At 32.8% G+C, this 23,881-nt stretch overlaps 1 protein-coding gene across 1 annotated transcript in view; it reads left to right on the top strand.

Moving 5' to 3' along the window:
- Positions 1-23,881, top strand: part of LOC141550842 (solute carrier organic anion transporter family member 4C1-like) — a 147,475-nt gene that overhangs the window by 8,710 nt on the left and 114,884 nt on the right. Inside the window, 3 exon segments of the mRNA XM_074281903.1 lie at positions 10,242-10,505; positions 20,525-20,710; positions 23,268-23,364. Coding sequence (XP_074138004.1) covers positions 10,242-10,505; positions 20,525-20,710; positions 23,268-23,364 — 547 coding nt within the window.

Here is a 23,881-nt window from a genome sequence, read left to right as displayed (position 1 = left end):
CAAACAGTTGTTTTGCTGTACAAAAAGAATCAGACTTTGAAATAGTGTAAATTAACCTGCGAAGGAAATAAAAAATGTAGGCGGACAAAATTAGAGGGATTGGGAATTCTATGTAGTGGTTCATAGTCATCTCCCAGAGTTCTTTCGCTGGGTGTAGCTGGTTCAGTTCATTACTGCTCTATTGGAACTGATTTGGTTCATCTCATTGTTGAAGAGGGCCACGTCCATCAGAATTGATCATCATATACTATTGTTGTTAAAGTGTATAATGATCCTCTGGTTCTGCTCATTTCACTCAGCATCAGTTCATGTAAGTCTCTCCAGGCCTTTGTGAAGTCATCCTGCTGGTCATTTCTTACAGATCAATAATATTCCATAATATTCATATACCACAATTTATTCAGCCAATCTCCAATTGATGGGTATCCACTCAGTTTCCAGTTTCTGGCCACTACAAAGAGGGCTGCCACAAACATTCTTGCACATGCAGGTCCTTTTCCCTTCTTTAATATCTATCTCTTTGGGATATAAGCCCAGTAGCAATACTTCTGGATCAAAGGGTGTGCACAGTTTGATAACTTTTTGAGCATAGTTCCAAATTGCTCTCCAGAATGGCTGGATGTCTTCACAATTCCACCAACAATGTCCCTGTTTTCCCACACCTCAAAAAAAAAAAAAAATTCCACCTTTCCCTGTCATTCTAGCTAATCTGACAGGTGAGCATTATAATTTCTAAAGAATCCTGTCCTCCCAATTCTCTCTCCAATTAAAAAAAATTTTATCTTGGAATATATAAAGATAGTCTATGAAAATGAATCCATACAGTGATCACTTTCAAAAATGTGTTTTTCCTTTTCTCATGACCACTGCCTCTGTCAGGATATAGATATGTTCATCATAGTTCGTTTAGAGACCATGTTTGATCATAACTCTTAAACCATTCAAAGTTATTTATTTTTTACAGTGTGATTACCCTTGTATAAATCATTCTTCTAGTTCAGCTCACTTTACTTTGTATCAGTTCTTAGTACACATGATTCTGTGCAGTTGTTTTATATATATATATATATATATATATATATATATATATATATATATATACACATACACACACACACACACACATATATATATATACATATATATATATATATAATTTAGCAAACCTCAAAGAAGTAGATAAATTCTAGTAATTCTAGTAAAAATAATTTTAAATTTAATTTCACATACCACTATTTATTCAACCATTCCCCTAATTGATTTTTATTGCTATCTTTTGTTTTTCACATCGCTCTGGACAAGTCACTTAACCGGGTTTGCCTTACTTTCCCCATCTGTAAAATGAACTGGGGAAGGAAATGGCAAAATATTCTGGTATCTTTACCACGAAAACCCCAAGTGGGATCACAGAGAGTTTTTTTTTTCAGAACCTCCCTAAACAATGAGAACAGCTTTTTTTTTAAATTAATTTTATAATTATAAATTTTTTGACAGTATAAATGCATGAGTAACTTTTTTTATAACATTATCCCTTGTATTCATTTTTCCAAATTTTCCCCTCCTTCCCTCTACTCCCTCCCCTAGATGACAGGCAATCCCATACATTTTACATGTGTTACAGTATAACCTAGAGACAATATATGTGTGTAAATCCAATTTTCTTGTTGCAAGTTAAGTATTGGATTCCAAAGGTATAAGTAACCTGGGTAGATAGACAGTAGTGCTAAGAGTTTACATTCAATTCCTTCTCTGAGTGTAGTTATTTCTGTCCATCATTGATTAGCTGGAAGTGAGTTGGATCTTCTTTATGTTGAAGATATCCACTTCCATCAGAATACATCTTCATACAACATTGAAGTGTACAGAGATCTTCTGGATCTATTCATTTCACTCAGCATCAGTTGATGTAAGTCTCTCCAGGCCTCTCTGTATTCCTCCTGCTGGTCATTTCTTACTGAGCAATAATATTCCATAACCTTCATATACCATAATTTACCCAACCATTCTCCAATTGATGAGCATCCATTCATCTTCCAGTTTCTAGCTACTACAAAAAGAGCTGCCACAAACATTTTGGCACATACAGGTCCCTTTCCACTCTTTAGTATTTCTTTGGGATATAAGCCCAATAACAGCAATGCTGGGTCAAAGGGTATGCACAGTTTGATAACTTTTTGGGCATAGTTCCAAATTGCTCTCCAGAATGGCTGGATTCTTTCACAACTCCACCAACAATGTATCAGTGTCCCAGTTTTCCAACATGCATCATTATTTGTTCCTGTCATCTTAGCCAATCTTACAGGTGTGTAGTGGTATCTCAGAGTTGTCTTAATTTGCATTTCTCTGATCAATAAGGATTTGGAACACTTTCATATGAGTAGATATAATTTCATTTTCATCATCTGAGAATTGTCTGTTCATATCCTTTGACCATTTTTGATCTCGTTCTTTATGCCTAAATCATGGACCCATTTTGTTCTTATCTTGGTATATGGTGTTAAGTGTGGATCCATATCTAATTTCTGCCATACTCATTTCCAGTTTTCCCAACAGTTTTTTTCAAATAATGAATTTTTATCCCAAATGTTGTTATCTTTTGGCACATAGAGTTTTACATGGTTGAAAAATGACTGAACAACAGCACCATATTACCAAATGTATTTCTTTTCCCAATAGATTCATTTTTTTTTATTCATTTTTCCAAATTATCCCCTCCCTCCCTCCACTCCCTCCCTCCGATGGCAGGTAATCCCATACATTTTACATGTGTTACAATATAACCTAGATACAATATATGTGTGTAAATACCATTTTCTTGTTGCACATTAATTATTAGCTTCTGAAGGTATAAGTAACCTGGGTAGATAGACAGTAGTGCTAACAATTTACATTCACTTCCCAGTGTTCCTTCTCTGGGTGTAGTTATTTCTGTCCATCATTGATCAACTGGAAGTGAGTTGGATCTTCTTTATGTTGAAGATTTCCACTTCCATCAGAATACATCCTCATACAGTATTGTTGTTGAAGTGTACAGCGATCTTCTGGTTCTGCTCATTTCACTCAGCAACAGTTGATTTAAGTCTCTCCAAGCCTCTCTGTATTCCTCCTGTCAATAGATTCATTTTAAAAGGAAGACAATTTCAATAAAACTAATCAACATTGAAAAAAGTCTTATATACAATGTTTCACATCTGTAGCCCTACCTTCCCCCTGTTAAGATGCAAGATTTTTGTCAAATAGCTCTGTCCTGAGTCTTTTAGACATATTTTTATTGACACATTGTATATCCATCCCATATTTCTATGAATTCCTTATAATCATAATTTCACATGGCACAGTGACATTTCATTACATTTCCATATAAAAATTCATCCACTTATAATTTGTGGTCATCAATTTTTTAATTTTGGTAAAATAAATAGTGCTATAGTGAATTTTTTTTGTGATATTTTCTGTCATTATTTCAGTGGGTCACATGCCCAATAATGGAGTCACTTAGTTAAAAGTGTATAAATAGTTTGAGTGACTTCTTAAAAAATTCTAAATTGGTTTTCAGAAAAGCTTTTATCTATTTATTGTTTCACTGACAATGCCAATTGAAGGCAACCCCTCACTCTGATGTTTCTTATTTTGGAAGTATTGTTCTTAGGCTTGTTAAAGCATTTTTTATGAATGCTGTTTATACTCTTGTCTACTTATATGTATGTGTGTGTATATATATATATACACACACACACACACACACACACAATTTCATTATCTTTGACTGACAGTCCTCTTAATATCTTAGATATAGCATTTGTCAATGATAATGAAGTAATTTTTTTTTAATTTTACAGTTTCTTATCCTTACTACATTGATTTTGTTTGTACAAAAGCTTTTTGATTTTATATAGTCAATTATGCTTTATCTTTTATTAATTTTATCTTTTATTGTTATTCTTTGTTTCATTAAGAACTCTCTGTTCCCTCCCTCAATCTTTGTGCCTCCTTTAAAAAAAAATGTGAGTTTTTTTTATATTTAGGTAATATATTCATTTGGGAATTTATGGTGGCATATGATATAATATATAATTCCAACTGAATTGTTTTCCAGTAATTTTTATTAATAATTTATTGAGATTCCTTCCTATTAGTCTTTTGTGTTGTATTTATAAAATGGCTTACAGAATTCAAATGCTTTTGAATCTTGCTTTTCTAGTCTTATCGACTGATCCCATTTTTTAATTTTTAAACTAATACCAAATAGTTTTGATGGTTACTTTCTTTCAAAAAATCAACAACACAATTCATATCACTTGAGATTCTAGGCCTTTTGTGATTTGCTATTTTATCTAGCATTATAAATTTTATGTAGCTTTATATAGACTATTATTAAATTGTCAAGTCTCTTTCTTTATAGAGTGCTTTGTTAGTATATTTATATTTGTTTAGTTATGTAGATTTTTGAACTACCCTTGCTAAATTATTCTCATAGATCTTAGAGGATTTTGAAAAGAATTACTCATTTTATTTCCTTTTGCATTTTGTTTTTTACTATAAGAGATGTTGATGATTTGGGGGATTTATTTTGTTTTCTGCTACTTTACAGAATTTATTGTCTCATATGGTTTCTTTGCTGATTCCCTGGAGTTTTCTAAGTAAATCATCATGTCATAAGCAAATAGGTATTCTTTTGTTTCCTTTTGCCTAATACTTGTGCTTTTAAAGTTTAAAGTGTCATATTGCTATCAATATCTTTTTTTTATATGTATTTCAAATAATAATGAATAAAAGAGGCAATTCTTCTTATATCTTAGGGTAAAATTCTAGTATTTCCCAATTATAAATAATGCTAGCTTTTGATTTTTTTTTTTTTTTGATTTAGGCATATCCATACATATGTTTTGAAAATAAAAAACTTTAATTAAAAAAAGGATAATTCCCTTATAGTTACTTTATTTTTATTTTCTTAGAGTAGACTGCTTAAAATCTCTAGAATTTTCTATTAATTTCAGGTATTTTATATTTTTGTATGTAACCTTTCATCTTTCTTAAATTCTCAATTTTGCTAGAATGCTGTATACCATCATATGTATTAAGTAAATGATAGGAATTTAAAAAACAAATAAAACTTTGTTATGCCATTGTTTTTAAATTTTGTATTGTTAATTAAATTTCTTCCATCTTTTTCATTGGGTTAAAAGTTTTTTAGTTCTGTTACTCTTTCTTTCTTTCTTTTGCTTAAGTAATTGGGGTAAAGTGACTTGGGTCACTTAGTTAAGGTCACATATGAAGTATTAAGTGTCTGATCTTAGATTTGAACTTAGATCTTCCTGACTTCAGGGCTGGTGCTCTATTCACTGCACCAACTAGCTGCTCTAGTTCTGTTATTCTTTTTAGAAAACTAGTTTTTAATTTTACCTATCAGTTCCATATCTTTTATTTTCCATTTTTAAAGTTTTACACAAATTTCTAAAATGTTCTTTTTTTTAATGCTTACTTCACAGTTGTTCATTTTGCAGGTTTTACCATTGGATATTCAGTTTATTTATCTTTTCTTTTTCTGTTTTGTTAATACATATATCATCAGACATTTTTCTTTTGAAGATTTCTTTAGTTGTATTCCAGAAGTTTTGTTATATTGACTCATAATTGTCATTTGATTCCCACATTTCACATTATTATTGTTTCTGTGATCTACACATTATTCAAAATATTATTATTAAAGTCTCCATTTAGGATTTGTATCTTTTTCTTACCTCATTCTCCATATCTAATCAGCTGACAAATTTTTCTTAGTCCTAATTCAACTTCCACAAGATTCGTACAATCTTTACCTTTTCTTCATTTACAGAGCTCTATTTTGTGCTTCATCATCTCTCACCTGAGACATTGTAGTGGCCTCCTTATCTTTCTATATCCAGTCTCTCCCCATCTTCTACACAGTTGACAGCTAAAAGTTATATTCCTAATACAAAAGGCTCAGGTCTGACAGTATTATTTCCATACTCAAAAACTTGGAAAACTAGAAGTTTAAACTAAAAGGTAAAATACATACACCTCTAGTTTGATAGTTAAAGCCCTTTATATTATATCTTCAGCTTTTCTAGATTTATTACATACTGTTCCCATTTACACATAATACATTTTAGGTAAACTAGCCTGCTTAACCTACCTAACATTCCATTTGCTCTCTTAAAGACTTTCCACAGGCTATCTCCATGCTGAAAATATACCCTTTCTTTGCTACTGATTCCAAGAATCTTGGCTTCCTACAAGACCTATTTTCTCCATAAACCTGTGAGGGATGTTTAAGACCCTTACCCAATATGACTACTCAGAGATCACTCAGTAGAAGGCAGAAAAGTTATTTATTGAAAACCTCCGAAGGATGAGCCATCCCATCATGAGATAAGAAAGAGAGAGCTTGTGGTAGGAGGGCTAAAGAAGTAGTAAAGATACATAGCTTTTATACAAGAAATTACATTACAAGTAAAAGAGCATTGAGAAGGGGAGGAGGAAGCATCTAATTGGTTGTTGCTATTTGGAGAGATTGGAATGGAAGGTTTCTGCTACAAAGGATGTATTGGGAAGCATTGAGAAATATGTGCCCTCTCCCCTAATTAAATGTTAAATGTTGGTGTCAAAGGCAGATTAAAACGGAATGCTTTGTTTCTCTGATTCCGAGAGGAATCATCAGCCAGACCTTCAAATTTCAGATTACTGAGCTGAGGGCATTTAATGATCTAAATATATTGATAACATTGAACAAGGATAAATGTCATCATTTCTGGTTAAGTAAATATATCTAAAGTTTTAAGTAAATATTGGCTTGCACACACCGTACTCATGAGGTCACAGAGACATAGAAATAATAAAAAAATACAGAAAAAGAATTTAAACATTCCTGTAAGTTCTTCACTTTATCTCTCCATTCCACACAAACCTGATCTTGGCAGCTGTCAGGAAGTGTTTTTACTTTTGAGTTTTGTTTCCTAGTACCTAAAAAGACCAAGATCTCCCATTTCATCCAGGACCATCTCCAGTCATCTTGATCTATGTCTTGCCACTGGACTCAGATGGTTCTGGAGGGGAAAGTGAAGGAGATGACCTTGCACAGCCCTTCCTTACTTAAATCTAATTAGATTAAATACTTAAATTAAATTCTAACTTGCATGTCATGGCATTCCCTTCCTGATGTCATGTTCCTTTTTGAGAATGAAGGACAAACAACAACCTAAGTAAATAACAGCAAACATTTATAAATGCTTACTATATGTCTGGTACTGTGATAGCACTAGCACTTATAACCCTAGAATACTAGGGTTATATAGAAAGGCAAAAATAGCTCTTTGCCTAAAGGAGTTAATTTCTTTATGGGGGAATACAACATATAACTGTAATACTCTTCAAGTAATTCACTCATTTTAATCAGAGGGGGAAATTACCCTGAGATTCACTACTTCCCTTTCTTATTTGCTTCAGGGAGTTTTCAATAAGACATTCAGAGTTTGGTCATGATTCCATTGAGCCCCCAGTTAAGAAAAATTTTAATACCTAGACAGAAGTTTCCCTCTTGGATCACTCCTCATATCAATTAAAAATTAAAGAATTTAATTCAGGCTGTTCATTGGAAGGTCAAATACTGAGGATGAAGCTTAAATCTTTTGATCATGTAATGAGAAGATGGAAAAGACTCTGATGTTGGGAAGGATTCAAGGCAAGAGGAAAGGGCTATGGCAGAGGATGAAATGGATAACAATAAACATGAATTTGGATAGACTTCAAGAGATCGTAAAGGCTAGAAGCACTTAATGTTTTATGGTCCATGGGGTCATAAAGAGTCAGATTGAACAAAAAGGCAGAAGTGAGAATCTCTTCGTAATCTCACATTTATAATTGTGTCTAGTTAATTTCTGGCTTCTTTGTGATTGAGGCAAAATTCTCTTTATTGGAAACATCTGGATAATGAAACAGCATATCATAATAGTATCTTTGGAAAGATAGGGAAAAACTTATCTTTTTCTTGGGACTTCTTTCAATCTGGGTTCTCTGCTTCAACATACTGGAAAAGCCTCTGAATCTTTTAAGCATATCTCTCTTCACCACAACTAAGTCTTCCTTTGCTTTTCAAAGTATGCTAGAAATTCCATTTATTGAAATTGGTGAGAGTGTCCACAGTTAGTGGGTATGATCTGTATTAAGTTCTACCAGAGGAGACTGAAGAGCAGTCAGGTATTAATAGAACAAGTAAAAGGACTCAGAAAATGGTATCCTGAAAACTTAAAAGATAGTATTCAGAAAAAGGAAATGATCAGTAACAGTGTTAGAGATTATAGAAGGATCAAGAAGAATAACTAAGGAAAGTCCTTTTGCTAATTAAGAATTGGTAATTAAAAGGTCTTTGGTGAGTTTTGGAGAGTAGTTTTAATTGAATGAGGAAAAAAGAAACATTTCAGGGGATTCAAAAGAAAACAAAAGATGAGGAAGTACAGACAACAATTCTAGATGACTTTCTTAATTTGGCCAAAAGGAGAATGAGAGATGAGCTTAAAGCTAGCAGGAGCAAATGAACATTTCTAATGGGGGAAAAGGGAAAATGATTTATGCATTTGTAGTGAACAGGAAAGGTGCCATTAGATACCTTACAGAGTAGGAATGATAGAAAAAGAGATATGTTAAAGTAGTTAAGATGGAATTGGATCAGTGTTTCATATTGAAGGTTTTCCTTGGCAAGGAATAGGGATCTCCTTTGTGTGAATCAGGGGTTAAAGAAGCCATAATAATGGAAGATGTCTGATCATTGTGATCTGAGGAGTAGAGAAGGGTGTCTCAATGAATGGTCTCAATTTTTTTTTCAAGGAAGTATGAGATGAACTCTTTGGTTGGGGGGGTGGGGAGTGATGCCATGAGAGGCTTAAGAAGGATTAAAAGGTTTGGAATAACTGTTCTGCTAAGTGGGAGAGAGTTAATTGGGGTGGTGTAGAGGTTTGCCTTATTACAATGAGAACCCAGTTGGTAACATGTTTAGCATTGTTGGGGTTAAAGGGGAGATTGTAAATTAATAGGGAAAAGTAAGAGAAATCAGGTCCTTCATGTCACTGATATGCTAATTTTATATCTTAGAGGTAGAGTTGAGGAGGTCTGGTTCTGATTTTGTGCATAGGTATAGTATCAATAGTTCCCTGGGCAGTGCTGGAGGAAGAGATAGTCTTTCTAAAAGTGTGTTTTTAGACATGAAGTGTGTCACAACGTCAAGGTAGGCATCCAGTTTTGTTCTGTACCTCCTTCTTGTTTCTCATTAGTCTTGGAAACCTATTATTACTGTTATCTGACAGCCAGCAATCTTCTGGGTTGAGCATCCTGGCCTTATAAAGTAAACTAAGGCAATATAGCCTAAGGGAAGAAATACATCATTCCTAACTATATCATTCCCAAGGCCCAATAGCCTTGGGGCTATATCCAAGGGTTGCATTGTATCAGCATCAACTTGTAAAACATAAAATAGTGAAGAATACCATGAAAAAAGTGTTAAAAATCATTTGGAAAATTGGGAGAATAACCTGCCAATTCATAGGTAACAGTGAATAATAATAAGAATTCTTGAAATGTATTGCATGAAATGTGTGTTTTGCATGAACTTTAATCATATAAAATATTTTGCCAGTTTAGCCAGCTATTGCCAGTAATCCTGCAAGAATAATATATATATATATATATGTTACACTAGGAGTGTTACACATGACTTATCACCAGCAATTGATGGAAATGTGCATTATTCACAATTAAGTAATGCATAAATATTACATGAAACAAAGAAAAACATGTCTGTTCATTAAATTGCAGCTGATTAAACAAAAGAAATAAAGTGTGCTTTTAGAGAAAAAAAAAAAATATATATATATATTATTAGCTACAGATAAGGACTATGTTCTGGCTAATATAGCTCATTTTACTAAATGAAAAAGAACTACCTTCCAGACTATATAAAAGAAGACAACATTTCATAGGTTGATTGGGGGGGGGGGCAATTAGTCTTTTTATACAAGTTAGAGTATAAAGAAAAATACTGAAGGAAAGCTGTTATTGTTGAGGGTCATGAAATGCATACAGGGGTCAGACACAGCAAAATGTTAAATAGGGGATAAAATGTAATCAGTTATGTTTGTCCAAGAATTCTCTTTCAATATATTGATTATGGTTGTCAATAAGTTTTTGAATGTATATAGTCTCATGATCTCTTTTTTGTTTCATTGTAGGTATTGTGGTAAATGGTTTAGTAAATATCAGCATCTCCACTATTGAAAAGCGCTATCAACTAAGCAGTTTCATGACTGGTCTGGTGTCATCAAGTTATGATATTTCATTTTGTTTGTTATCATTATTTATATCATTTTATGGAGAAAGAGGACACAAGCCAAGATGGCTTGCATTTGCATCCTTTATGATGGGATTGGGATCACTTGTATTCACTTTGCCTCACTTTATTAGTGGAAAATATCAATTGGCATCTGAATATAAAGGTAAGATGTTTACTAAACAACCTGTTAAGCTTTTTTAGAAAAGGTCTATTATTTGTAGAAAATTGCTTATCACTTAAGTAACATTTTTCTTTTCTTCCCTCCCTCCCTTACCTTGTTTGTTTCCACATTCTCTTCATGTTTCCTTCTGCCTGCCTTCCTTGCTGCCTACAAACCTGTCCAGATCTTCCCATCTTAAAAAACTATTCTGTCCAAGTTACTAAAAATCTAATTTCTGAATCTTGCCTTTTTAAAGTCCTTATTCTTCTTCACTTCTGTCATTTTTAATGCTGTTACTTCTCTAAGTACTTTCTTCTTTCTAGATTTTTTTATTTTTCTATTCCCATGATTTTTCTTCTTCCTTTTAAACTATTCTTATAATTTCTTCACTATATCGTCATCTACATTTTGTTCTTTCTATATGGTATACTCTGGGGCTCTGTCTTAACATTTTCATTGCTCTCTGTTGGAGTTCGAGGAAGACCCCAAAATGTTGGGGTTTCAGATCAGTGTCTCTGTCTCAAAAGAATTTGCAGACTCCATCTCCAAGTCAAAGTTTATTATAATTGTAACAACAATTAAAGTGGGCTAAATTCCAAAAGAAGTTAGCCAAAAACCAGGGAAAGATGAAACTAGATGCTTCATATCACTGATATGCTAATTTTATGGTTTAGAGGTGGAGGTGGAGTTGAGGAGTAATTTGGTTCCGACTTTATGCACAGATGTAGTACCCATAGTTCCCTGGGCAGAACTAGGGGTGGGGAGGAGGCTTCTAGAGATGTGTTTTTGGCCTGAAATGTCATTAAGTGGAGGACCCCAATTTTGTTCTGCTCTTGTATTACCTTTAAGCACCTCATTATTGTGGCTCATTAGTTTTAAATGCCCTGTCATCACTGACCAACAGGCTGTTATCTGGTAGCCAGCAATGTTTGTGGGCTCAACATCCTAGTCAGCTAGAGTAAACTGGAGCAGGATAGCCTAAGGGAAGAAACATATCATTTCTAATACATCATTCTCAAGGCCAGGTGGTGTGGGGTTATTGCTATATCCTTCCTGAGGGCTGTACTATATATATACTCTATCTACCTTTGCTTAGTAATCTCATCTGAATGCTTACAACATGGCCATATTTATGGCTTAAAATCTCTCTAGCTCTCATCTCTTGTCTTGTCATCCAATTCTATATTGTGTTTTTCAAGTATCTTTATTTGGATTACTAAAGGCAATTTAAAGTCAAAATAGAATTTGTGATGTTCCTTTTCCAGACCCATTCCACTCCCTGAACCTGCCACCTAATCCACTATTTTCCCTAACTTCTCAATATTTTGTGCACTACTATTATTCACTCAGGTTTACTACCTATAAGACACCCTTAATTCTACTTCCATACATCACATATCCAATCATCTGCCAAATCCTATGAATTCTGTTCTTGTAACATCTTCAGTGTTTATCCCCTTCTCTTCACTCCCACAAAAATGTTATGGGCCAGAATTCTGTAATTGAAACAAGGATTCTTACAAGGTGCTAACTAAGTAGATTTGATAAGACAATGATTATCTAATTTAGCATGATTAATAGCTCTCTAATTCAGTATGATTGGCTTAATCTTACAACAAATAATGGTTCCCTAGTGAAATAATGATTGGTTTACACTCAGTATATTGTAAATGATCTAATTATAATAGAGTATATAAACTGGGACAAACTCAGCCAAGGCAGACTCAGAGACACATTCATTCCATTTCCCACCTTTGTGATGGCTGGAGTCTGGAGCACAAGCCCTCGAACTCAGAGACAGATTTACTCCATCTCACACCACCATGGTGCTGACTCCCTGCATTTCCTCCACTGAGACCAAGGTGGCCCCAGGCAAGGAAACTAGACTTTGAAGAAGGTAATAAAGAATTTGAATTTTAACATCTGGCTATGGGGCGGCTAGGTGGCGCAGTGGATAGAGCACCAGCCTTGAATTCCTTATCAGTCTTTTGGAGTTGTGTTGCTTCATTTCATTGACCATATTTCATAAGTGCTTCAAACTTGTTTTCCTTTTCAACTTTGTGTATAGTATAGTAGTATATGCTTCTCCTGATAGTACTCATATTACTCTGCATACGTGTTTTCCAAGATTTCTTTGAATTTGTCACTTCTTACAGTATAATAATATCTATCATATTCATATACAATATTTTGTTCAGCCCCCTCCCAGTTGATGGGCGTCACCTACCTTGTTTTCAGTTCCTTACTACAATAAAAAATGCTACTATAAATGTGTATTTTCCCTCGTTAACTTATATTACTCTTGTTTTGTTAAAAACAATTAGCTCTTAACCAGGTCAGAGTATGCATGATTCTTTTTATATTTGGGGTATGGTTCTAAATTTTGCTTGTCCTTCATACCTTTCTAACATCTGTCATTTCTCTTTTTGCCTTCCTTGACAATTTTATGGGTGTAAAATAGAAATTAAGAGTTGTTTAAAGTAGTTTCTTGTAATTGACTTGGAACATTTCAGCTTGCTTTTTAAAAAATTTTTAGTCTGAAAGATATCTATACATATCTTTTGACCATATCTGTATTGGGGAATGGCTTTTTTATATATATTTGTATCAATTTCTAGTATATTCTGAGTGGCAAGACTTTATTTTTTTTCATTACATTATATCTTTTTTTTAATAGCTTTTTATTTACAGTAATTTTTCAGCATTGACAATTGCAAAACCTTTTGTTCCAATTTTTACTCTTCTTCCCCCCACCCCCTCCCTCAGATGGCAGTTTGACCAATACATGTTAAATATATTAAAGTTTATGTTAAATACAATATGTGTATGCATGTCCATACAGTTGTTTTGCTGTACAAAAAGAATCAGACTTTGAAATAGTGTATAATTAACCTGTGAAGGAAATAAAAAATGCAGGCGGACAAAAATAGAGAGATTGGGCATTCTATGTAGTGTTTCATAGTCATCTCCCAGAGTTCTTTCGCTGGGTGTAGCTGGTTCAGTTCATTACTGCTCTATTGGAACTGATTTGGTTCATCTCATTGTTGGAGAGAGCCACATCCATCAGAATTGATCATCATACAGTATTGTTGTTGAAATATACAATGATCTCCTGGTCTTGCTCATTTCACTTAGCATCAGTTGTTGTAAGTCATTCCAGGCCTCTCTGTATTCATCCTATTGGTCATTTCTTACAGAACAATAATATTCCATAATATTCATATACCATAATTTATTCAGCCATTCTCCAGTTGATGGGCATCCATTCAGTTTCCAGTTTCTGGCCACTATGAAGAGAGCTGCCACAAACATTCTTGCACATACAGGTCCCTTTCTCTTCTTTAAGATCTCTTTGGGATATAAGCCCAGTAGTAACACTACTGGGTCAAAGGATATGCACAGTTTTATACCTTTTTGAGCAAAGTTCCAAATCATTCTCCAGAATGGCTGGATGTATTCACAATTCCACCAACAATGTATCAGTGTCCCAGTTTTCCCACATCCCCTCTAACATTTTTCATTATCTTTCCCTGTCATTCTAGCCAATCTGACAGGTATGTAGTGGTATCTAAGAATTATCTTAATTTGCATTTCTCTAATTAATAATGACTTGGAGCATCTTTTCATATGGCTAGAAATAGTTTCAATTTCTTTTGACCATTTATCAATTGGAGAGTAGCTTGATTTCTTATAAATTAGAGTCAGTTCTCTATATATTTTGGAAATGAGGACTTTATCAGAAACTTTGACTGTAAAAATGTTTTCCCAGTTTATTGCTTCCCTTCTAATCTTGTCTGCATTAGTTTTGTTTGTGCAAAAACTTTTCAATTTGATATAATCACAATTTTCTATTTTGTGATCAATAATGGTCTCTAGTTCTTCTTTGGTCATAAATTCCTTCTTCTTCTACAGGTCTGAGAGGTAAACTATCCTATGTTCTTCTAATTTATTTATAATCTCATTCTTTATGCCTAGGTCGTGAACTCATTTTGACCTATCTTGGTTTACGGTGTTAAGTGTGGGTCAATGTGGCAAGACTTTATTAAGAGAAATTTGCTGCAAACAATTTTTGCCTAGTTTGCTATTTATCTTTTAAGTATAGGAGCTGTGATTTTCTTTTTGTTTAAAATGTTTTTCTGTAACCAAGATTGTCCACTTCATCTCTAGCCCTTGCTAATCCAAGAATTTTTCCCCTAGTTTACGTTAGTGCTAATTACTTGAGTTAATTTTTGTTGACTCTAGGTTTCTGTAATATTTGTAAAATGTGCAAAGATTGATAATTTGTTTTTTTTAATATATATTAATTCCCTAAATTTCTTTTTATCATCTTCTTGCTGTAGCTAGCATTTTGGACAACCTTGCTTTTACAAACCAGTCTGTTCTTTCTAGAAAGGCTTCCATTGTTTCTCATTTAAAGCTTTTGGTAGATACTATTGACTATTGATCCTATGATTTTGAAGTCCATTGATTCCAATGTTGTTTTTAAATAGAGATGAGTATTATATTTTGTCAAAAGTCTTTTCTAAATCTTTTGATAGGATCATATAATAATTTGCTTTTTTTGCTATTAATATGGTCCATTATGTTTATATTTTTTCTCAGTGTTGAATCAACCTGGCATACCTGGTTTAAATCCAAATCATTTTCAATGCATTGTTCTAAATCCTCTGCAAATATATATGTATACATATATTTTATCATTGTTCATTATGGATGTTGAGCTCTAGTTCTTCTCTCTCTTTTCTCTTTCCATATTGTAAGTAAGACTATATTTACCTCAAAGAATTAGGTAGGAGTACTACTTTGCAAACAATTTATGCAATATTAGAATTTAATTGTTCATTAGATAGAATGCATTTGGAAATCTATCTGATCTTAGATTATTATTTTTTTTTATTGATCATTCCATCATGGCATGTTACATTCTTTTTCATTTTTATTTAAGTAATTTGGTTTTCCTATTTTTAATAACATTAATTAATTTTTAATCAATTTTAATATTTCTTTGAAATGTTGTCCTAATGCTAAGCTCTGCCCCCTTTGAAACTCTTGAATTGGTTGAGCTGAACTTCTTCTTGTCTGCTCTATAATATAAATTCTGCTCTACTTACCTTTCTAGATGAGGTTGCTGGTACTAGATCTCCACTTCAGCCTGCCTTCTTTCTCAGCCTTTTAGTAGGCTAATGTAATTTATTGTCTTGCTGATTCTCTTGTCTCATCTGTTTTTCTGTGGTACTAATAGATTTTGCTTATCACTGGTTTCCTCTAAATCTCCTTTACATTCATCCATGTGCAGTTATTTCCTCCTGTTTCTCAGCACTCGGTGGAATGTGCATTTGGATCATGTCTACTCATTCACTGACCTAAGAAAGCTTACTCCCTCATCTGCTTATATTAAGACAACCTTAATATTGAATGCATTTTAGATAATGTCCTTGACAATTGATCATCCAGACTTTGCTTGGATACTTGGAATGATAGAGAATTCTCAGTCGCAAGGACATTACATTATATATACCCTAAATCTATTGTCTTTTATATACTGGTCCTAATTTCTTTTTGCAAGAAATTAAAAAGTATGGTAAAAAAATATCATGATTCTTAGTAAATGGATAGAGAAGTAACTTAACATGCTTAAACCAGAACATATTATATTTTTTTAAAAAAATAACTTTTTATTGATAGTACTTATGCATGGGTAATTTTTTACAACATTATCCCTTGCACTCACTTCTGTTCCAACTTTTTCCTTCCCTCCTTCCACCCCCCCCCCCCAGATGGCAGGCAGTCTTATACATGTTAAATATGTTATAGTATATCCTAGATACATTCTAAACCTGCCCCTTTTCCTAAGTTTCCTTTTTTCTGTAAAGGCTACCACTATCCTTCTGTTCACCCAAACTCACAACTTTGAAGTCAACCTCCACTATTCACTCTGCCTCTCTTCAATTCCATCACAACATTATCCAATTTCATCATATCTAAATTTCCAAGGCTTGTCACTTCTCTCTCCTTGTCATTTGTCATATCTGACCCCTTCTTTCTATCCAAATGGTCTCTTTGCTGGTTCATCTCCCCACCACTAACTGCCCGAACTGCTGTAATAATATCCCTCATCCTAGCCTTTATTTTCTTCAATTCATTCTCCACAAAAGTTGGCAAAAAATATTTCTAAACGATAGATCTGGCCCAGATGTATCATTGTTTTCCTATTGCTTCTACAGTAAAATATAACTTCTTCTGCTTAACATTTAAAGTTCTTCACACTCTGGTTCCAACATATCTTCTCCATTGATCTTATGATAATTCCCTTTACATATTGTTAATTTCTAGACAAACTCTCCTACTGGCTGTTCCTTATAGAAGATATTCTGCATGTATGTCTTTCTGTATGTCTTTGTGTAAATTTTCCTTTAAATCTGGAATATATTCTTTATTCCTTTCCTTTTGGAATTTCTAGTGCCATTTAATCTTATTTAAGTTCTAACTCTTATACAATAATTTTTTTTTTGATTCTTCCAATTATTAACACTTCCTTTCTTTCAGATTAATTTGTGTGAATTTGAGTAGCCATTTATATATGCAAATTATAGCATTATATAAATTTTTTTTAGGGAAAGGCTTATTTTCTTTTTTTCTTTCTTTTTTGGTCACTTCATCCCCAGTGCCTAGTATTGTATCTGGCACGTAAATATTTAATAAATATTCATTGACATGAATCAAGAAGTGAAAAGAGAAATATTATAATCAATATTATGGTGGAATATCTTTCTTTCTTGGCAAAACTTAGCCTTTTAAAGATTTTTGTAGATAAGAGTCCCTAATACCAAGCTCAAAGAATTTACATAGGTAATTAGTAATAACAATTTAGAGGTAGCTAGGTGGCACCAGTGAATAAAGTGCCAGGCCTGGATTCAGAAAAACTCATCTTGAGTTCAGATCTGGCTATTTATTACTTGTATGTCCCTAGGTAAGTCACTTAATCCTCTTTGCCTCAGTTTCCTCGTCTGTCAAAAAAGCTGGAGAAGAAAATAGCAAACTACTTCATTATTTTTCCCCCCCAAAAAAAATAAATTTAGGAGGAGGAGGATACTGGGAAGATGGCAGAGTAGATCAATAAATTTCAAGTTCTCCAGATTTCTCCCACAAACAAAACAAATTTGCACCTTAAGGTGAATATAGACAAGTGAAAAATAAAGAAGACCTGGAACAGAACAGGGGTCCTTCAGATATAACCCAAGAAGACCTGAAGACCGACCCCAGGCTAGGGAATGAACAGTGTGAGGTGCAAATACCTCTGGGCTAGTTCCACAGAAACACCAAGTGGGGAATTCTAAAGCTATCTGGATTTGGCTGGAACTTCAGCAGGAACCTCAGAAACTTTCACTTTGTGGACTGCATATAGAGTCAGAAGCCTGAGTCCTGGAAGAATGAGTGAACCTTAAATGATTAGGAACACCAGACCCAGTTGTGCTTCAGGGATGCAACCCTGGATGAGGAGGAGCAAGCACACCTGGTAAGTGCAGAAGCCCTGGGAGCAGTACTTGGGGGAAGAAGAAATTTTTGGTTTGGGATCAGAGAGGAGAGCTGAAGTGAAACTAGAGGCACCATCTTTTTCTCGCCATGAATTGAGGTGCTTATACTAATACTTCTCATTAAAAAAAAAAAAAAAAAAAAAAAAAAACTGGTAAAGAAGAAAGAACCTAATCATAGAAATTTACTATGGGAATAGGGAAGACTGGAATTCATCTTCAGAGAAGGACATTGAAATAAAAATATATATATATTTTACCCTAAAGAGTAAATGTTAAATACTTCCCTGGCCAGAGAGAATTTATAGACTCAAAGAATAATTTAAAAATCAAATGAGAGATATTGAGGAAAACATAAAAATAGAAACCATCCAAGAAACACAATATTATAAAAAAAGTTAACTAGAAAAGGACATACACAGTCTTAAAGATGAAAATAATTCTGAAGATTAGAATTGGTCAAGGGGAAGCCAGTGAAACTATTAAAAAATCAAGAAATAAGAAAACAATATAAAGAATGAAAAACTAGAACAGAATGTGAAACATAAGAAAAACAATAGATCTAGAATACAGATCAAGAAGAGAAAATATAAGAATAATTGGACTACCTGAAAACTGACAAAAACAAAACAAAAACGTTGACACAATAATGCAAGAAATAATCTTAAGAAAATTGTCCTGAAGTGATATAACATGTGAGAAAAGTAGAAATAGAAAAAATCCACCAATCATTACCTTAAAGAGATTCTTTGTGGAAACACATAAGAATATTCTTGCCAAAATTTGAACCCCTACAGATCAAATAGAAAATTTTGCAAGAAACAAGGAAAAAAATTCAAATATTCTGGAGCTACAATTATATAGGACTTAGCAGCCATAGTAAAAGATCATAGGCCTTAGGATATATACCAGCAATCAAAATAACTAGGCCTGTGGCCAAAAATATTACATCCAACAAAATTTATCCATAATATTCAATGAAAAAAATGGATATTTAACATAATTGCAGATTTTCAGGACTTTGTTTCAAACAAAGTCAGACTCAATAGAAAATTGAACTTATAAGAACCAATATCAAAGATTTTTTTTTTTTTTTTTCCTGAAGCAATTTGGGTTGTGACTTGCCCAGGGTCACACAGGCAGGAAGTATTAAATGTCTGAAGCCAGATTTGAACTCAGGTCCTCCTGACTTCAGGGCTTGTGCTCTATCCATTGCATCACCTAGCTGCCCCTCAAAAAACAATTCTAAGAAACTTAATATGGACAAATTGTTTATATTTTTTATACAGAAGAGGAAAACTATATATAAAGGCATTGGGGGGGGAAGAAGGGCTTGTGGTTCTGAAAAACTACTCATATCAGGAATGGGTTACATTGGCAACATTACATACACACCATGAAAGATATAGCATCCTCCAAAATGTATAAAAAACATAAGAGGAATGAGGGAAGCAAAGTTGAGGGAAAGACAATGAAGGGATCCATGTGGGGAAGGGGGAGATTAATAACAAGGCAAGTTTTAATTAATTTAATTTAAATTAATTTAAAGCAGAATGAAAGCAGAAGAGTTAGTAGGTTAGGAAAGAAGAGATATACACAGACATTAATTACAAAGGTCGCTAGTAGAATTTATTAGAAAAACAAAAAGAATGGCTAGCAATCATTGATCTTAGACAAAGTCAAACTTAAAAATTCAATCTAGAGAGAAATCTACACTATATGTCAGCCACACTAATATTGTCTTAGATGCATGTTTACATATGGGTAAATGCCTGTATGTATATATGTCTGTCTGAATATATGTAAATAGGAATGCATTATGCTCTGTGTGTATGTATGCATATGTATGTGTGAGTGGATCTGTGGGTGGGAGTGAATGTATTCGTATGTGTGTGTATGTGGGGGGCTGGTGTGTGTGTGTGTATATGTGTGTGTGTGTGTATCTAAATATATTATTCTTTAATTATAATCTGGGGGAACTGGGAAAGGGAGATGAAAGGGGAGGGAAGTATAAAGTAAAAAAAGCTGCACAGCAGAGAATAAAAGAAGCAATGAAAAAGTGAACATTCATAAATATAATTTCTTCAACTATTATGTGGCCTTTCTTGAACTGGTAATTTATTGTTAAATATTTTGAATCTTCCCTGGTGTTCTGCTGGACACATGACAGTATTCAGTTTTGTTTTCCTTTTCTGTTTTTCTTTTTTCTGTTCTATTTTTAAAAATAAATTAAAAATAAAACCAAATGGGGTCATACTAAGGCTCAAGATATTTTATAGTAACAAAAGTTAATTTTTAAAAAAAATATGGCATTTTGTTTAAACATTGTAGTGTAAATACTTTAAGTTCAAACTACCTGAATTATGATGCAAGAAATGATAATTAAGAAATAATTAAATAATATTTTAATGTTTGATAAAGAAAAAACATATGTAGTATATTTAATTTTTAAATGACTTGCAAAAATAATTGTTTTTATATTTTTTTAAGATACCTGCCCACAAACAAGAACCACTAGCTCTTGCCAACGAAACATAACATCTTCACTTTCAATCTACCTATATGTCTTCATACTTGGACAGATGATGTTAGGAGTTGGAGGAACACCTCTCTATACTTTGGGAACAGCCTTTATTGATGACAGCGTTCCCACACATTTGTCATCTCTTTATATAGGTGAATTATTTTACTATTATACTTTAGCTATATTGATTTCTTATTGAAATTTTCTATACTTGAAAATAATCATTTAAATCAATTTAAATCTAATATTTACCTATCCTAATGTTGAAGACATTCTCTATGGAATGAACAAATTATTTTGATGTATTGACTTGCCTACTTGTTTCCGACTTGAAAAATTAATTCTTATGGTTACTTTTAGGACCTGAGTTTTGCAGATCTTGGATTTGATTGTAGTAAGTGGTTGTAGCTATGCTGATTATTAATTCAGTTGTATTTGAAGACTTTTGGCTACTAGCATTTTGGAAGCTACGAGAGGGTGTGGCCCCTGAGTAGAAGAACTTTTTTTTTCCCCTGAGGCAATTGGGTCCCTGTGCCCAGGGTCACACAGCTGGGAAGTATTAAGTATCTGAGGTCCTCAGGTCCTCCTGACTTCAGGGCTGGTGCTCTCTCTACTGTGCCACCTAACTTCCCCGAGCAGAACTTCTAAAGGCTGCTAAAATATATGGTAAACAAAAGGTTTCCTCAAGTTGTTTTGTGTGTATCCTTTTTTAAAAATTTTTTTCTTAATTTTAATAACAGGATCTTTAAAGATCTAATCAGACTCGTGTTGTATTGTTTGAATTAGTTGTACAAAGTGTCTCTTTCAATTCATTACTGTTTACCTTATATTGATCAGAAGGAAAACAGAGAAGTAAAATAACGTCAGACTTTAAAATTGGTAAGCCTTAGTGAGGCCATGTAAGAACACATTGTATTTGTATAAGCCAAAGTAACATTATTCTTTCTAATTCAAGATTGGTTTCTTTGATATTCTTTTATATCCAGATTAAATATGAATATATCCAGATAGATTTGGCTATGTAACAGTGTAATTTTCTTTATTTAAATTATTTATTTCTGTTAGAAAAATAAAGTCTTTACTATTGATGCCACTAATCAAATTGTGATGTGGATTAGTCAAGTAGCAGATAAATCAAAATTTATTTAATAAGGTTTATTGGGATGTTTAAACAGTTTGAGAGACAATTTCTGGATAATCATTTTCTTAATAATGCTAGCATCTTATTAATAAAGGGATCAGTGACACTTTGAAATGCGAAAGACAAGCCATGGTAGTAGGCTTACAGTTTATATACCCTTGGAAGAGTGAAGAGTGGATAGCAGTCCAATCTGATTGGTTAAGAAATAATAATAGAGAATGAATATTATAGTGGTAGTTGGACTTGTTCCAATGAAGGGTTAGAGTATGTAATTCTGATCTATCATTTATTTCCAAATCATCCCCAATTTAGGGAAAATCTAGAGAAATAATCCTCTGCCCAAGTCTAAGTAGAAGACAGTAAAATGGGAGTTTTACCTAAGATTAAATTCCTAGTAAGATTGAGTGGGTTAACAATATTCAGATAGAGGAGAATGTTAATCCATCATCCCTCCTGCCCCTCAGAGGCAGAGCCTGGAAACGAAAATTTCAGAAAAAGGGAGAACTCTGGATCTCCCAAATCATTGTTTATTAATAATCATTTATTATAATACAAAGTGTTAAGAAACATATAATTACAATACTCTATTTCTAATTATTTTAGCTTTAACTAATAGTAAAATTAGATAGTATGAAACTAGAAAAATCAACCTTTGCTATAGGGAAGAATTGAGAAAGTAATCCTTTATTTATAGACGTGGGTGATAGCTGATATGTAATAATTGCATGGTACTGTCAATTTCATTTCATATTCATTTAATATATTGATTGATTTTACTGAACTTTTTATTCTTAAATTCTTTTAAAGAATTTTCAATTCTTTATTAAAAATAATTACTGAGAAGGATTGGAGGAAAGATTGGAAGTGAAGATGATATTAAAAAGCTAATATTTTAAAAACAAAGTCATTTTAAATAAATTACACTCTTCAGAAACAAGTACAGGTTTTGATTCCAATTGTAGCTTAAATTTAAAGAAAAATCACATTATTATAGTTCAGAAAGTAGCAGGTAATTAGTAATTTTACATATGAAGATGGTAAAAATAACATCTTAATAAAAGGAAAAAATATTTGCCTTTTTAATGAAATCTGTAATATTTAATTTTATATGTTAAATCATGCTAATTTTTTATGGATTGGATAATGAATTCTTTATATCATTTAAAACCAAAACTACAAGTCCATGAAACAATTATTTGCCACTGGATTTATTATAAAAGAAAGGTGCGTGCTGTGGGAATTCCCTATACTGAGGAGCCCCGTGGTTGAGGGGAGCTTCATCCTTCACAGGTTTCAGGACTTCTTCCATGCTCTGGGTCCATTGTTTCTGGAAAATATGACAACTCAAAATCACAAGTTTAGGGAAACCTTTAACACAACTTAAGTATTTTCTATCATATAATATCTACATATAAGAAAAGTTATATTACTTTCAAGAGTATTTAAATGACCCCCATGTTCATTTGTATCATTTTTTTCTAAAAGTCACATTAGGCAGTTATTAATCAGTACTGAGCTTAACATTTTAAGATTATAGTATGTATTGATGTTTAAAATATATTTTCTAGGAATTGGCTATGCTATGTCTGTCCTTGGCCCTGCTATTGGCTATGTATTAGGAGGACAACTTCTAACCATCTATATTGATTCCAATTTGGATGGAAAGTAAGTCATTATTTTTTTCTGTGTTTTCTTTCACCTTTAATTAGGTGAAATGTTGCTTAAACATGCTACACTTGATTTGTATTTCTTAAAATGGATGTTCAATTTTTAAGATTTATAATTGTGTAGAAAGAATATTTGTACAAATGAAGTTGTATGTTTTAATTGTATGTAATTATATTAATGTAATTACATGTAGTGAAAATTTCAAAGTATTTTTAATATACTACCAAATAAGAATTTAATTCTGTAACTCATTTTATCAGTGCTATGTTATAAAAGGTATATGTCTTTTTAAGTGAGATAAGTATCATAGCAATTTGAAGATTAAAAAAAAAATCATTTTTTATGGAAAAGCATCATCTACAGTACCTAGAGTTTCTATATACTTACTTAACTTTACTTTTCTAATTTATAACCCAGAAGCCAATAAAATCATTAATACAGTACATTGAATAAATGTCCAGGGTGATTGATATTCTTATTTTTCATCATTTATTATAAAATAAGATAGATTTTC

This window comes from Sminthopsis crassicaudata, chromosome 1 (genome assembly GCF_048593235.1).
Source record: "Sminthopsis crassicaudata isolate SCR6 chromosome 1, ASM4859323v1, whole genome shotgun sequence".
Taxonomy (NCBI): Eukaryota; Metazoa; Chordata; class Mammalia; order Dasyuromorphia; family Dasyuridae; genus Sminthopsis; species Sminthopsis crassicaudata.
This window is presented reverse-complemented; position numbering and strand designations above follow the sequence as displayed.